This window comes from Dromaius novaehollandiae, chromosome 4, assembly GCF_036370855.1.
Source record: "Dromaius novaehollandiae isolate bDroNov1 chromosome 4, bDroNov1.hap1, whole genome shotgun sequence".
Classification (NCBI taxonomy): domain Eukaryota; kingdom Metazoa; phylum Chordata; class Aves; order Casuariiformes; family Dromaiidae; genus Dromaius; species Dromaius novaehollandiae.
In genome coordinates this window covers 5,566,255-5,582,476 of record NC_088101.1, presented here as the reverse complement: position 1 = coordinate 5,582,476, position 16,222 = coordinate 5,566,255, and the positions used below count along the sequence as shown (strand labels likewise).

The window sequence follows — 16,222 nt, the reverse complement described above, 5'->3', positions numbered from 1 at the left end:
CCAGTTTCAAATCCAGGTTAAACGGGACTGTGGGAGCAGCTATCATCCTGGAATAGCTCAGTTTTCATAGCTCTCATACACATTCAACAAGCCAATATTTGGCTCCTCCTGATGCATTAATATTTATCAAGTCTTTCCATCAAAACATAAATTGCTTTGAAAACAATGTATCATGCCCACTGGGGAAAAAACATTGGACCCACTTAAGTTACTGCTCAAGCTTTTGTACTAAGTGACGCATTTGGGTTTTTTTAACCATACAGAGTCAGAGTTCTTTTTCCTTACAATTCTTTCGTTTTTTGGAACCTTTTGGGACTTTTGCTGTTTTGCAAGGGAAGTGCAATGAAGATCACTTGCATCTAACAAAAGACAAACACATATCTTTTAAATACATATCAAGGGAAGAGGTACTTACAGTAGCATGTTCTCTAACTGCATCTTCTGCACAGAATGCTTTCAAGAGGTTCATAAGCACTCTTCCTACTGCACAGCAGCATGACAAATGACATTTTATTCACTGTCCAATGCTATCTTGCATATTTCTTCCCCCCAGCTTTTACAAGCCAAAAAACAAATCAAAATCTGATTTCAGACTGCCTCAAATTAATCTGCAGCTATAAAACAAACTGACCACTGGGAGAAACAGCATTTAGGTAAGCAAACAGAATTGCCAAGTCCATGCATTTTTTGTTGGCGAGTAAATATTAAAATGATAAACAGCAGTCAGCATTAAGAGAAAATGCTTTATAATAGCTATAACTCATGTTTTCAACAGTTTTAGGCAATTGAAAAAATCTATTAAAAAGGAGACTAATTTCTAGGATGTGCCTATAATTATCATAAGAGCATTTGCAGGGTCCAGTAATCAATCACAAAAATTTATTTTGTTAACTATAAAAAACTTCCAATGCCCTGGGAAAAACTCTAGATTTGGTTGAGAAGAAATCCTTTGGTATAAAGTCACAAAATGTTCATTCATTTGGTATCTGGCATTCAGAGTTTAAAGTCTCCTGCTAAATCAGTACTGCAAGAAATATATTTCCATTTCTTCAGAACAGTAAAGCTTCTTCCTTCCAGCATTCAAGTTCTGCAGAAAAATCATTAATTTATCTGAACCAGGTTCCTATCCACAGGAAAAACAGATTGGCAGAGCATTTTCCAAGTGTTGGAAGGCTGTACTGCTTCCTAGTAAGGCTAGAAGTAGAAAACCTGAATATGACAAAATAATTCCCAAACAAAACAAACTTCATTTAAAAATAAATCTTGAGATACTTACAGTATTCTAAAGCAAAAACACACCATCATATTCAGCTGATATAGACATCGCTCACTGCTTTTGATTCACTGTCCACAGCAGAGAATGAACACTACCCTCTGGCTTTTTTGGAATGTCACACTTGACTGGTAGGTCCTTCTTTTTCTGAATTTTAGAAAGTACTTTCTGAGATGCCTCTTGTCTCTGAATGAACTGAGAATGCCCTGTAAGTGCACTGAGGCTGTTCCCTGTCCCACCCTTAAGGAAAGAAAATTTTTGGTCTCTCCAGTTTAACAATCAGAGCTCTGCTTCTCAGAGAAGGAGCTCTGTACTTATTTGAAAGCAGCCCTTTTTAGATACGTCAGGTTAGATGTAGAAAGTAACTCATTATTGGCCTTTTAAAAAGGTCAGTCCTTTAAACAACTGCACACATCTTACAACCATTTCAATAGAACAGAGCACATCCATTTGTTACTGCGAAGATCACACTGGCATTTATGTAATGTTCACTGTTTCTGTAACCTTGAATCTCATCAAGTATTCAAGCCCTCCCGAGGAGTGACTTCTGGACAGGCAGGCTAATGAAGTACTTAAAAGCCCTATCAAGAAAGCCCAGAAGAAGGGAGGACAAACACCCTATCTTCGTTTGCTGTCAGCGTGCTGGAAGTTTCATCCTCTTTCAGTCTCATTCTTGTTAGCAGCTCTTTTCCAAAACACCCTGAAGTCCATTCAGAAGCTTTTTGTCTTTCTTTCCGGATTCATGTCTTTTTACTGCTCAGCTTCTGCCTGTGTAGGTGAGTCTCAATCTCTTGCCTGAAAACAAGCATACCTAATTGGCCATGAGAAGCCTCGTTCATGGCCTTGGATTGCATGCACATTTTGTACTGTTCTGGGGTCAACTCATCCAGACATCGCTTTTCATGCCAGAGATGGAAGAGACCCCTGACAGGCGTTCTGATCACGATAAGGTTGCTGTGGAGGTATTTGCGGTACAGATGCACATCTTCTCCACCCCAGCCTTTAATGTCCAGATCAAAGCCACCTGGTAGAAAGAAAATGCAAAATAACACTGGAAATACACACCTTCCACTAGCAAACTTGATACTACTGTTCTGTGGGTCCAGTTAGCTCTTTAAGAGAGCCACCGTTTCTGGCAACATCATAAAGTATCCAAATTCCTCAACTGAAATAAAATCTTTCACCATCACACAAAATGGCTTTATTTGTACTGAGCAGTGCTTAGTTTCTGGTAGCCTCTATGGCATCTGGGAATAGTCTGAACATGTAGCCAGAGCACTGCTGCTAAAGAGGGGCATAGAGGCACTGGCTGCAGAAAGGAAAGTTGATTACAGTTTTATAAGTTCCAGTACAAAGGCAGATGTATTTGAGTGTATTTTTCTTACCTATGTTGATAAAATCAGATCTGTACTGGCAAGTCATCCCAAACCCGAAGTCTCTCCAAAATCCAGTTTCTTTTTTAATAATCTGCATGGGGAAAACGATCATTTATATGGGAGCAAAAGTGCTTTCAGTCTGAGCAGGAGAAAAACAAGCTCCTCAGTGTGGTCAGAAATAAGAGCAACCCCCACTTTATTCTATTCCACGTAAACCCACTGTTGGACCTGATCCAGTTTCTGCAGATGCTCATTCCACATTCCTGCCCAAAATACCACCATTGTCATTAGCTATCAGGGATAAAGCCCTTGATATGGTTTTACTCCACTCCTTGGAACAACTGCTGTTGTAGACCGAGTAGAGCAATACCATCTCACTCTCTGGAGTTTCCTTTTTCACAGGCAAAATTTCCTTCTAAATTAAGTTAGCTTCTGCACGATTCAAAGCTGACATAGAAAATGTACTGGTAAGTCAAGGAAACCAGACTCTGTGGTAGAGCAGATGGTGGCATCTAGATTCTGGACCACAAAAGCGCTGGAAGAAAATAGCAGTTCTAATCTGATCGCACAACTGACAGCTTTTTGATTTCCTAAATTTTGACAAAGATTAGGAAAGTGGTGAGAATCATTTTTCACTACAGGAAAAAAAAAAAAAAAAAGCAACTTGAATCGGTGTCCAGAAATGTTAGGTGGGGATTATATACCCCATAAAAGCCTCTGTCACAATGAATTTGCAGTCTACACTATTGAGATGGACTATGGAAACATTATTTATTATTATAGGTAGCAAATCAGAGCAGTGAGACACCATGGCTAGCATTTGCAAAAGCAGATATCCAAGCTTAGATCCCAAGGTCATAATTCATCTGTCGGAGTGATGTAACCCAATGTGATGAGACACCCAAGAGTTGCAAGAGACTGGAACAGACATTTAACCCTATAAGCAAGTCAGCAGTACTTCACACTCCTGCTTCCAGACCCACCCTTGAGCAGCTATTTTTGAAAATTTTGGCTCCACTTGCCACAAAGTTATAGAAGAAGATGAGACAGGATTTCCATTTCTGAATGTACAAGTCCCAGTGTTTCCTTAACCAAAAAATCCTCTTCCAAAACAGGTAAAATTCCTTTTGACATCCTCTCTCCTGATTTCTCTGTCACGCGTCCTCTTTTGTTCATAACCCTTGCCATTTTGAGGGCTTTTTTATTTTTCTGTTCCTATTGCTATCCCTTTCTTTTCTCATTTCTCCTTTCCTTGAAAAAGCCAAACCACTGCAGAAATCAATTAAAAGAAAACAAGGTTGTATCTGTCAGGTCTGCACTGTAACAGGAAGTCTTCATAACGATGCCTTTACACCAAGCTATTCATATGCATTAGCATTATTATTTCCCATTAGTGCAAGTGGCTGCTGCATAAATCAATTGCTTTCAAAGCTTTCTGAAGGCTCCTTTCTCAGCAACCTGGGATAGACAGCTAACTCTGTCTTGTTCTAATGGCACAGACCTGGCCTTATGCCCAGGAACTAATGTGGGCCGAATATACAAAAAATACATAAAAATGAGATTGGCAGTACTTCTTTAAATTAAGAAGCTTTTTGACAAAAGCATCACATTTTACAACTCAAACGCTAGCTATAAATATTTGCACAATTCTGACAACATACTTTGTGGAATTTATGCTAGGTTGAGAACTAAACTCTACCTCCTTCCCTAAGTACAAGCCTGAGGATCTCTGACTGATTCTCATCAGAGAAAGAAGAGCAAACATGAATTCCATGGTATTACCAGAACAGGTTTTCTCTGAGACAGAACAGGTGGAAAGCATTTTCCAGACTCTTCAGTAAAAGAGAAAATAATTTTATATGTAATGGCTTAAGAAATAAGCAAGTTTGCCTTTCCATAGATACTAAGAATGGGGAAGTATTTTTTTTTCTCCCTGGGTGGTACAAAGTCTTGATCTTTAAATTAACTACTTTTTCCCCATCACCAGTCTGGAGTGTGTTCTGAATCTATTTTAGAAAGAAAACAGACTAGCTGGCTACCTGTTGGATAACATGGAGAGCAATAGATAGAATACTTAGAAGTAGCTTAGGTGCAGTTTCTAAACTCTTGCTCTTTGTTTTTCTAGTGGGGTTGCACGAGGTGGGGGTAATGATGCCAGAAGATTGGACTCAGACCCCTAGCAATCTTTTTCAGCTCTGCCCATTGCTGGGCTCACAACTTCCCAAACTCTTAATTACTGAGAACAACTACAGAAGCTGAGATACTCTGAAGATAGTGTCCAGTCTGGAATGGGGTAAGCCCAGACACATACAGTGCCTGGCAGTAAGAGAGGCAGCTTTGCCAGATGTTGTGAGCAGAGGCTTAACCCAAAGGAATTCGATGAAGCTGCATAGCTGGCTAACGCCTCTATTTGAAAACTGAGCCACTTATTAACACTAGCGGTCAGAAGACTGTGAGTAGGGACCCACCGAAAGACTACTGACACAGGAGAGAAGCAAGGCTGGAGGGTATATATAAAGACACCACTTCTACCACTCCTTCAGCTTCTACACAACACAGTGCCACAGCATAAGAGAATGGAAAACGCTGCGCCTGCAGCAGCGCCAAGCAACTGCTGTGCCACTGTGATTCATCTGAACCTCCCAACTCTGTGCTGTGCTGCTTCTTCACATCTTCCTCCTCACTGAGTAGATTCACCTGGCTTTAACTACATATTTTAATTCTGTGCCATATGGCAATGTTTTTAAAACTAATGCTTTGTTCTCATACTAGAGATAAGCAGATGAGATGGATGTCAAGGGAGCTATGCTATGTTGTATCCAGACCAAAGCCAGGAGGGACAGCTCCAAGCATGTTATTTGGCACTGACACAATGCGATGCACTTTAGAAACTCACTAGCTGCTTGCAGGTAGTTTAGTCACAAGCTATGGAATAGGAAAAGCCATTATATGCGCTCAAGTGCACAAATAGCTGCAACATCCCCTGGAACACCACTTTTACTAAGTAATATCAGTCTGATGTCTACACTCTTTACAAACGTCAGCTTTTCAAGATGGAAGAAATAAAACTAGTCAGTGCAAGAGAAAACTACAGCAACGTTAGGGTCTGTCACCCCAAGACACCAATGCCATGGAGTTGTTGTAAGCCAATTACAAAATCCCTTCTGGCAGAGAATCAGGTTCCATGTGTAAAATACCAAACAAGGGTTAAAATAAATAATACCTAGATACTTTCCTTAAGGCTCAACTGCAAAACTCACAGTGAAGTGACTGCAGTAGTTAATTTTATCTGTGCAGTACATCACTGTGCACAGGAATAGGGAAACACTACCTTACAGCACACACATCCTCCAAAAATGAAAGCTTTGTCCAGATAAAAGCAAGTGTTCAGAGAACCAGGTACTTACCAACTGCTGTTCTAAGGACGGGATGGAATCATGGTGGCCATAAATTATACTGGGGTTATACTGGCTGAAGAGAACAGGATAAAACACTTTCTTCCCTAGAAATGACAACAGATTAATTTTTTTTAAAGCTGCATAAAACACGCTTCCCTTTAATACAAGATGCTGTTCAGGCTGGATCAAACCCATATGAGGTCACGCAAATTTCAGACTGAGCCTATATTCATTATATCAGAAGAATTCAATCACAGTGGAACCAGGGGAACTATAGCCTTTCAAAAGTCAACCAAGAATGGAATTTCTATAATGCCTTAATTAGTCCTCTGCATTTCAAGAATGATTTACAGCAGCTTCTTTATCAATTCAAAGTCAAGCATACTCTGGTGAAGGCTATTACAAAATAACTAAAAATCTGCTGAAAAACTATACACTTTGTAAGTAGCAGTACCTGGCTGTGTGTTCAATCTACAGGAGTTCAGGAATTCAGCTGTGAAGTATATGTCCACATCACAAAAAAAGAGAACAACATTGTTTCCTTTCCAAACTCGAGCGCCAATGTCCAATCCTTTTCCTCTCGAAAATTCTTCATTGAGCTGGATGAAGGTGAAGTTCTTGAAGCTGGCTGATCTAAGGAAAGGAAAAGCCCATGAGACTCAATTTAAGAGGTGTTGTTGATTCTTAGTAAAATATTATTCTATTTACCAAGTGACATTCGTATTTGAAAATGAAAAAGAAAGTGTATTTCTGTGACTTTCAAAGCCTTCAGGAAACTCGGGAGGCAAATCTGGTACTTGTTAAACTACCTTTGAAATTACTTTGAGGAAACATTCACTGCGCAGGAAGAGCCAGAGAGAGGTTTCTCCCTTAAAAGAGAGCAATTGGGCACCCATTTTAGTTTCAATATGCAAATAAAAATGAAAAATATGGTTTATGTTCTATTAACACCTGTCATAGCTAGTGCTTGTCCTAAGTTAAAGAATAAAATTGAACACAATTGAAAAGCTGGGATGAAAGTCACTATTTCCTCTGAGTTTGGGTTAGCTCAAAGACATACTGGAAAGGCATCAGTTCTTACATACTCTATATTCTTTAAAGCTGCTTGCCACTGGAAGAGAACCATCTGTACAAACGTATGAAGATTTACCTGGGAGGAGATACTGCTCAGCAGAGGATAAAAAGCCAACTTACATAAATACTTCATGAATTAGAGGAGAGACAGGTAAATAATCAGGGTATCAGAACACTAGCTGATGATGACTGGAGTTACAGGCAATGTCATGCACGTTCAATTGACATGAAAATAAGTCAGCTCTCAGTACCATTGCTGGCTTTAGGGTTTTCCAGCAGACATCAGGAGTTCCAGGCACTCTGAGCAAGGCTGGAGGAAAAGGATCCCTTTTCCCTTTCAATCTTTTTGTGTTTTCCTGCCACAGAACCTGTGCAAGCCTCCCACATTGGAAGTATGTTACCTTGCTGATCTGGAAGCATCAGTGACATGGTGACCCTGCCAATCCCTGCCAGATCTGGCTTAGGGCAGCCATAGAGAGAGAAAGTTACCGACATGTGGTCAAGCTGTGGGTGGATGATCCTTGGACTAGGTGATCAGAGATGGGGGAAAATTTGTGCCTTCAGCAAACCTGCAAGGGGAATGTCACACCCGTCTACCTCACCAGGGTCACACCACACAAATCGAAGGAACTGCAATGTTGTCGGTTACTGTTTTTGCTTACAAGTACGTACAGAGCTCTGTATTCTCCATTGTCACACTGTCCACACTCTTTTTTAAACATTTAGCTAAGGGGAAGCCCAAAGTGCACACTGCTGAAGCAACCTGGTACTCATCTGGAGTACTAATTCAAACCTCAGAAACCCCGTCTCAGCATGGGAAGGATCTTTTCTCCACTCTGCATGGAACATTTTTGCATGTTACCTGAACAGTCTACACATATCTATCTGATACTGTCATGAAATACGTTTCCCTGTTTTCCTTCCAGAGGTTCTTTGCACTAAAACCTAATTGTTATCATCCAATTTCCTTTGAAGATTTATGACTGCATGCAAGTTCCCAAAAGGTTTCCAAAGTGACCATCCCGCATTAATTGCAACTTTGAAAGCACAGCTTTGCCAGTTACCTATTGGTCAGAATGCAGAATGGCTATCTTTGCTAGGTGGAAAAAGACTACTAGCTACAGATTCATCTTGAGTAGAAGCTTTTGTTGATTACTTTGTGTCACCAGCTGCACACTTACCTACTAGCTGAGAACAGTGTTACTTTCTAAAATTATTGCTTGGCATTTGGTAAGCCATTCACAATACAGTTTGAGCTAGAGAAGAGGAGACTAGACCAAGACTAATGAACAGGTAACTGCTTTCCGAGACACTGCAGCAGGGACCAGGATTGTTGCTTGCCTGTGGGATACAGTCTGGATGAATATCACACCATTGCCTACCAAAGTGACCTGGACAGTTAGCTACAAATATTCTGCTTAATTAATAAACATTATCTCCTGTCATCAGTCCTCAATTTATATATTTATTTTCAACAATGATTTTTCTGCTGTTATCCCTGTTGTGCTGACAGGATACTGCAGAGAAACAGCGAGTGGCCAGGCACTCCACAGGAAAAGCAGAAGGCAGACCAGTTAAAAGAAAGGTCTCCTGAGTCCTCGAGAACAAATCCTCCCTGAAGCAGCAGAGCTATAGCCTCAGCTTCAAACAGGCCTTATCACGTTCTCAGGAGAGAAAATGTCAAACTCATTGTAAAATGCCCTGAAACATCACACTATCCTTAACTGAGCACCACAGGTAGAAGCTTCACTTTTGAAGAGATCTCTGCCTAATGCTAAGTGTTGCTGGAAAATCCACGCTGTGTTCAAATATCATCTTTTGGAGTCTGCATAACAGGCAGCACATTCAAAGTCCTCACCATCCTTACTACACTTCTCTCTGACATCATGTGACTCAAGCAGAAGATGATTAGCAGAGGCCATCTGATAATATTAAACAAAATCATCTCTATACATCTCCAGTACATGGGCATTAGCACAACCTCGCATGGTTGCTTTTATTTAATCTAGTTTTCAAGTGAAGACCAAAATATCCATTTCATCCTCTTAAGATATTTTATTTCTTGAATAAGCGAGTATGACAGACCTGAAACCCAAGCACAGCTAGGAATAGTCTGAATCACTCTAGTGACGCTGAACATTTCCTGAAATCCTGTTTCATGACAAAAAATACTGGAGAATACTGTCAAAGAAATGAGCAACTGTTTTATTGCACTACCCTTTGACAAAAGCACAGGTTACCTTAAAATTTATATGTGAACTCAAGCTAAGCTATCACTAATTTTTCTTCTTTAAATTGCAAATGCAAACCCAGTAGAACCCACATCTGTATACAGCCATATTTATATAGCCGAGCTTTTTTCTCCCCAAACAAACAGAAGTAACATGCAGTTTAGTTTCTCTTCTGCTTTTCAATTTCTGGATATAGCACTAGATTCCTCCAAAAAATAAGACAATCCCTTACTCTCACTGGCATTTTCTAAGTCTGTCCCACACTGACTTTGCAGAAGCAACATCATTACATGGCAGCCCAGGATCTGACCCTGACTAATATTAGCATATTTAAAGTACAATCGTTTTGTCATTTCATTTAAGTTAGAAATGGTTTAAATAAGCACAAAGCATCCTTATAATTTAGCACCCTATGGCTTCAATTTGTTCTATATTTAGCGACCTACCATGTCCTTCTAGCTCTTAACAGAAGAAAGGGAAACCTGGTATGAAACAATTAACTTCAAAATTCATAATGCAGCTGTTCTGAGAGGAATTTAGGGGAAGAGATGCCCAAAAATCCCAACAAGGCTTAGATGGACAAATATCTTCAAGTAAGTAAGTAGAAAACACCGCTGTGGTCACATTACTGTATCTCTGTGAGGGTATTTTGCCAGCACAGAGAAGCTAACAAAGGTCCACACTGTCACATCATTTTAACAAACACGGCTATACAAACAAACCAAATAGAGCAGACCCGGCCAAAACATTTAGCTCCCATGTGCTCTGCTGAAATTGTCTGTATCTGTCTCTGGAAGTTAACAGTCAGTCCTAGCAGTTAAATGCCACCTCCAAAAGGACAAGAGATGTTCAGGCCTGAGTACTGTTACCAGTGTGAAGAGGAAGCTGCACTAGAGTAAATTCAGTAAAATCTGCTCTGTGGTTCTAAAGACTAACATCACAAAAACACAGGTACAGGACTGTTATGGTAACACCATTTCTACTTGGTACGAAGGAAAGGATGCTAGTTTCTCCAATGCAGTCAGGAACTTTTTGGCACTCCTAAGAATCTGAAAAAAAATCTAGTCTCCAATTCATGGTGTGATCGCTGTGTATGAATGGCACACATCAGATATTCAGATACTTACTTGGAGGTATTTTCAAGTATAGATTTGACTTCATTCATTTGTTCTTCTCCAAAGTAAACTACAGTGAGGTGAACTCTCCCATCCTGCTGAATGCCCACTTCCCTAGAGAATAAAGACAGATTTAGGACTTTTCCCAGAAGTTTGCTTCCTTAAGTAAACAATACCAAGTGGGGAAGGCAGAGTAGGGAAGGCATTCCCGAGAGCATGATCTACTAGAAGAGGTCCTTGTACTGACAAAGGTGCTCACTGCCTCTATCAGATGGGACAGAAGACTATAATTATCTTTTAGGCAGATTAGGAATCAACTGTCTAAGCAGCACTTGTTATTTTAACAGGACACTTAAAACAGCCCATCCAGTGCTCCGAAAGATCAGGCATGTATTACCTCTAGCACTTAAGAGAGTAGGAGAAGGAGGATTTTAAAGAAGCCATTCAAACCTCTACCTCTTAATCTTGATTTCTGGTAAAAAATATTCCAGAGGTTGGCTCTCTGGCATTGTGTAAAGGAGCATTTCCTACAATCTAAATATCAACTGGAGATCAACCCAATAGTCTAAGGGTAGGATGGATCTCACCCAATGCTAGATATCATGCCTCACTTGTACAAAGTTTAGTCAGCAAGATTAAATCTACAATCAGCAGAGAGATCAGCACCACCAGAGGGTGATTTATCCCATCCTAAAGGAAGCAGCTAGATGGCTAATTCAGACAAGAAGCCTATTTTTAGATGGCTGAAATCAGGCAAAACAATCCCTTTGTAAAAGTCAGTATCTTTTGCTAACAGTCTTTTCTGGGCAGCTATTTAAAGCGGCATCTCAATTCAATTTTACTTGCAAGGTTGTCTCTATGCTAAAAAGAAAGAGTTTAAAAGTAACTATCTTTAACTTCAAATACATTTCTGCTTATCTTTTCTCTGGCAAAATATCTGAGAGTATCAATTCCCTTTTTCCCTAGAAATGTTCCTCTGCAACTACTGGCGTGAAATTGTCATCACATAGTAGAAGGCACTCCAACAAAACAGACTGAGACACACAAACCAGGTACATGCAAATCAGAAACCCTGATGACTGCAGTATAACCGATTTTACTGCTAAACATAATGCATTAAACAGCCAAATGCCTTTCAGACGCTCTGATCTTAAAATGATTTCTTAATGGCGCAATGAAACTATGTAAAAGTAGCAGGACTTTTACTGAGTGAGGTCTCAATAATTCCGTAAATTGCATCTCACTGTCCAAATAAGATAAAGCAAAGGTAGCATTTGAAAGGAAACCCACCTGAAATTCTGCATGAACTGTCGAAATTTGCTGGCTCTCTTGGCCAATGGGACAATGATATTAATAAGTGTGTCAGCCATATTGACATTTTCATTTTTCACTTTCATTACAGGACCGAATGGCCGGAATAAAACAATCTTCTTGAACTGGTGTTTTGTGTCTCCTTTGAAAGTCAGCTCGTACAACGTGCCTTTGTCTTTTTCTGTGCGGTAGATCCCTGCAAGAACACAAAAGAGAAGGGATTTTGAATTAAAGCTGGGCTCCTGGGAAGAAAAAAAGACACAGCTTTGATGTGCTACACACAAGTTGAAAAAGTAGCAGAGGTACGAAACATTTACTTCTAAACCAGCATGTGGTCCACCATCACTTAGAGGAGGCTCAGTCTGGCAGGGAGATGACCCTGGGTTCCAGGAGCTATTTGGTATTCTCACGGATACACTACTAGACTTGGCTGAGTTACAAACCTCTGAAGGTTACCATTTGCTCACACATAATACAGGCCAGCAGACACACTGTCCTTATTTTTCTGAATGGTCCAATTGCACACTGCACACCCCAGAACACAACATGCATGGTAATGATTATGCGGAGACATTGCAAAAGGCAACCTGCCTCTCTGCAAGTGATTAGGCCATGTCCCAGAAAAGCAATTTCCTGATGAGCACATTCATAGCCTCTTTTCTAGGTGGTTCTCTGCTGGGCAAGAATGGAAAGTCCCATAATAAAACAATGGGGCCAGGTCCCGGCTGCCATCAACTTCCCCACTGCCAACCAGAACAAAACTATCCTGTTACTCAACTCTCAAGAGAACGTTTTCACTTTGTGGCAATGATGTCCATTCCTGCACGAGTAACAGGCCGTTACGCAGACTGCAAGGACGATACCACGGAGTTTGTCAGAGCCTAGGCCCAGGACACAACCCTGGAGACCGCATTAGAGAGTCTCCAGGGATATTTCATTCAGACAACAGCCAAGGTAGCCAAGTATTGCTACCTTGGACATACTGCCTTATGCCCATTCTTTACGCGTACTGCCATCTCTGCCTCTGTGACCCACCACAGGGTGGACAGTTAACCAAGGCAGGGCTGAGAAGCAATCAGGAGTCAGACACTGCTGATGTGGTTAAGCTGCTGCTGTGTCGAGGCAGGTGTTAAGATGAGTGGAGACTGCTTATGTGTTTCTTGACAGGATTCCTATACTAGACAGTCACTGTTTTCTTGCAAGGATTTAAATTTTAATATGAAATGTACTCTTAAGATACTCAGGGGTGAAACTGGTCCCATGCTGAGGGCTGGTATGAACTGTAAAATATCGGCCTGTGCTACACTGTTCCGAGACCTTACATGAGACATAATTGGCCTAACAGCTATAGATTTTACCCATTCAAAATGACACTTCAATCTCTGCAAAACATGTCAAAATAAAGCTTTTTCATAGTCCGATCCATTAGGTTTAAGAAAGAATAATTAAAATACTCATTTTTATGCTAATTGTTAAGCTAAATATAAATATTCCAACAATGTCAATCAGTGGAATAGCATATTTGAATTGTCTGCTGTCTTGTGCAGAGACTCAAGGGACAAACGAAACGTGGATGGAAGGAAACCCCTCTGCTTGATTTTTTTCTTTTTTTTCCCCCCTTACCCTGGTTATGAAGAACAGTTTAACCCAAATAATGCTCATTTTCCATCTTAGTCATCCCATGTTGTTTAACAGTGTTTTGTATCTGACTCATGGATAGTCAGCTCTCTCTATTTCTTGCAAGGGTCTTAGGCAATGGTTTCTTTGAACAGCCAAGTGGCATAAGCTGTTCATTTTATATTATGGCTTTACATACATTTCAGAACATCCAAAAGATTCATGAGGTGTGATTTTATCTGGCAAGAGTTCTGTGGGTTGCCTCACCTTCTCTACCATTCTCTAAGTGTTTTATTTTAATAAGCACTTCAGCTGGTTTACTATATGCAGAAGATATACTTATCTGTTATTCCCTTCATGTTTTATTTTTAATATAAGCTAATTCATCAAATGCTCCAATCTTCCAGTACAGCACATGGCTCCAACAAGAAACTGCTAGTTTTGTTAGCAGCTCCATTATTATTTCACTGCTAATCTTTTAAAACTGTGCCTTTGATTCCCCCTAGCTTTTTCTATAGAGTCTGCCCAAGGTGCAGACCATAAACTACACGTCTATTTCTGAATTTGAACCTATGTTTGAGATCATCTGGTGACTTAATAGTCCCTAGATTTCCTCCTCTTGGTGGTTAAAGAATGCAAATCCATGCCTTTGAATTTTGCTTACTCCTTTGTTCTTAGAGAAAGTTTGTTGATGACCTGAATATTTTGCTGGGTGCATTTATTTACTCAGGCATTGTTTAACGACAAGGCTCATTGAGGAGGCTAGTATTGTGGAGCTTGAGGTACTGTTTTGACAGTAAGCTAAACAAAAATCTAAACTGAATCTAATTTGCATTTTCTCTAGAGACAAACTTATAGGACTGTTTTGTATGTTTGACACAGTGAACTGACACTTCTCATCATAACATGATCTAAATCAAATTAAGCAATTTAATAACAGTTAGTAAGTAGCATCTAAAACTAACTATTTCTACATCCTCTCCCACTCCAGCCAAGAAACAATGATCCCATAAGGACCTAGAGGTATGCACTACATTTGTGGAATAAGGGGAATTTTGCCAAAAAAACAAGATGCACCTTAAAACAGATTGCACATGGTGACCCAAGCAGTCCCTCCTACTGCTATATACATATAAACAGATGCTTCTTTTAACACTGCAGTTTTGTTCTTGTTTAGGACTTTTACTATAGCAGAAAACAAGGCAGGGTTCCCTTCTGCAAGGTGATCATCCAAGAATTTACAGTCTTAATACTCTGAGGAGAACTAGGCAAGCTTAGTGCACGTAATTAAACATAGCTATTCTCAATTCTCATTTACCTTTTTTTTTTTTTTTTTTTAAACAGGATAAGCACCCAAACTAACAAAAAGTTACCAATCTTCTTTTTAGAGACAGAACACTGAAGTTCAAAGATACAAAGTGACCTTTGCCCAAGGTCAGACAGCGAATCCTGGAAATGAGCCTGAAAGTCTCAAGTCATTCTAGGGACTCACCCACAAGAACATCCTGCCTTTCACAAGACTTCTTCCATTTCCAAAGACACTACTTCATTCCTGCCATCAGGACTTTCTATGTGACTCAGAAAGATACATTAGTCTCAATTTTTAAGACATAAGCTATGAGAAGGGAAAAGCAGTCTCAAAATAGTAAAACAAAACCCTCCTTTCTTAAAAAGGTCCTTTCAAAAGCTATAAAGCCTTAGAAAGTCTGTAGGTTCACATAAAAAAAGAGGTTAATATTCTCTGTATTGCTTCCATTACAGCAGCTATGTTTCAGAATTTGCACTGTTCTTTTCAGAAGCAGGAAGAGAAGTCAAAGCCTTTGGAAACCTAATAGGTTTCAAAGGCCAGTGAACAGGAGCTTTGGGTCAGCAGAGAGACTGGCCCTAACATGAAGCAAAAGGACAAGTGAGAAGCAAAAAAGGACCTGGGCTGTAAGGTTAAGACTAAAGAACAGTAATGCCCAGTCTTCGGAACAGCGACTCCCTAGAGCACTCTGAAGGTACGGAGAATAGCTGTTTTCTGCTCAGCAGGGCAGGCAAACAAGGTTTTGTGATCTGCGTGGAAGTGCTTACCAGCAAACAGTCACGTAATCTTAACAAAAAGCTATTGAGTGGATTATAATTTTAGCCTCAGTTTCAGGCCATAGGTTTCAGGTCTTCTACTGTCAACAGAAACACATGCTTATGTTTTTCCCCTGATTTGTGCTCACTACTTATTTTCTGCTGCATTCTTCTGGAATCACCATTAGGGTTTTTCGGTATTCACTGTCTCCATTCTAACTCAATATTATGGTCTTCTTCCCGCTTCACATAGACTAAAATACAGCTTCTTCTTATCCTTCAAGGCAGAGCATCATCTTTTTTCCCAGTAAGCTTCTAGGGTACAACTGCATCAGGCAGTCCATCCCCAGGCCCTGTCAAGAAAGCAAAGCTACTTGTTTTTATTTGTCTCCAAGACCTTAATTAAGACTCTAATCACTAGACAGCCATATCCTTCAGGTAAGAAAACTAATGACACAGCATATTTGACAGTGCCATGACTGGGCATTTCTGAAGCAATCCAGGAATTTTCTGGACCAGTTCCTATCGGTAAAGTGAATCTCCAGACAGCAATTACATTCACTTTCAGAACACATAGCTCTGTTTCTTTGGAGTCTCCAAATTATTATCTCCATTTCTGTGAAAATAAATTACTTACAAATCTCTCCAGCTCTGCTTCCACTTACATAAGTTAATGAGCAGACCCGAGCAACCGGCCTTCTACTGGAAACAGAGCGGTGCTTTGCCTGCTTATAATACACAGAGATTTCTGGTCTTTTCCATGCTG

The 16,222-nt window shown here is 40.1% G+C and overlaps 1 protein-coding gene across 4 annotated transcripts in view; it reads right to left on the bottom strand.

Moving 5' to 3' along the window:
• Positions 1-208: 208 nt before the first annotated feature.
• CSGALNACT1 (chondroitin sulfate N-acetylgalactosaminyltransferase 1) overlaps positions 209-16,222 on the bottom strand; it is a 52,624-nt gene continuing 36,610 nt past the window's right edge. For all 4 annotated transcript variants that reach the window (XM_064510267.1, XM_026116688.2, XM_064510269.1 and 1 more), the window contains 6 exons: positions 11,758-11,974; positions 10,480-10,581; positions 6,502-6,680; positions 6,057-6,151; positions 2,659-2,740; positions 209-2,297 (listed from right to left, as the gene is read on the bottom strand). In XM_064510267.1, the coding sequence (XP_064366337.1) occupies positions 2,014-2,297; positions 2,659-2,740; positions 6,057-6,151; positions 6,502-6,680; positions 10,480-10,581; positions 11,758-11,974 (959 nt within the window). In that variant the 3' untranslated portion in view covers positions 209-2,013. The remainder of the gene's footprint in view (positions 2,298-2,658; positions 2,741-6,056; positions 6,152-6,501; positions 6,681-10,479; positions 10,582-11,757; positions 11,975-16,222) is intronic.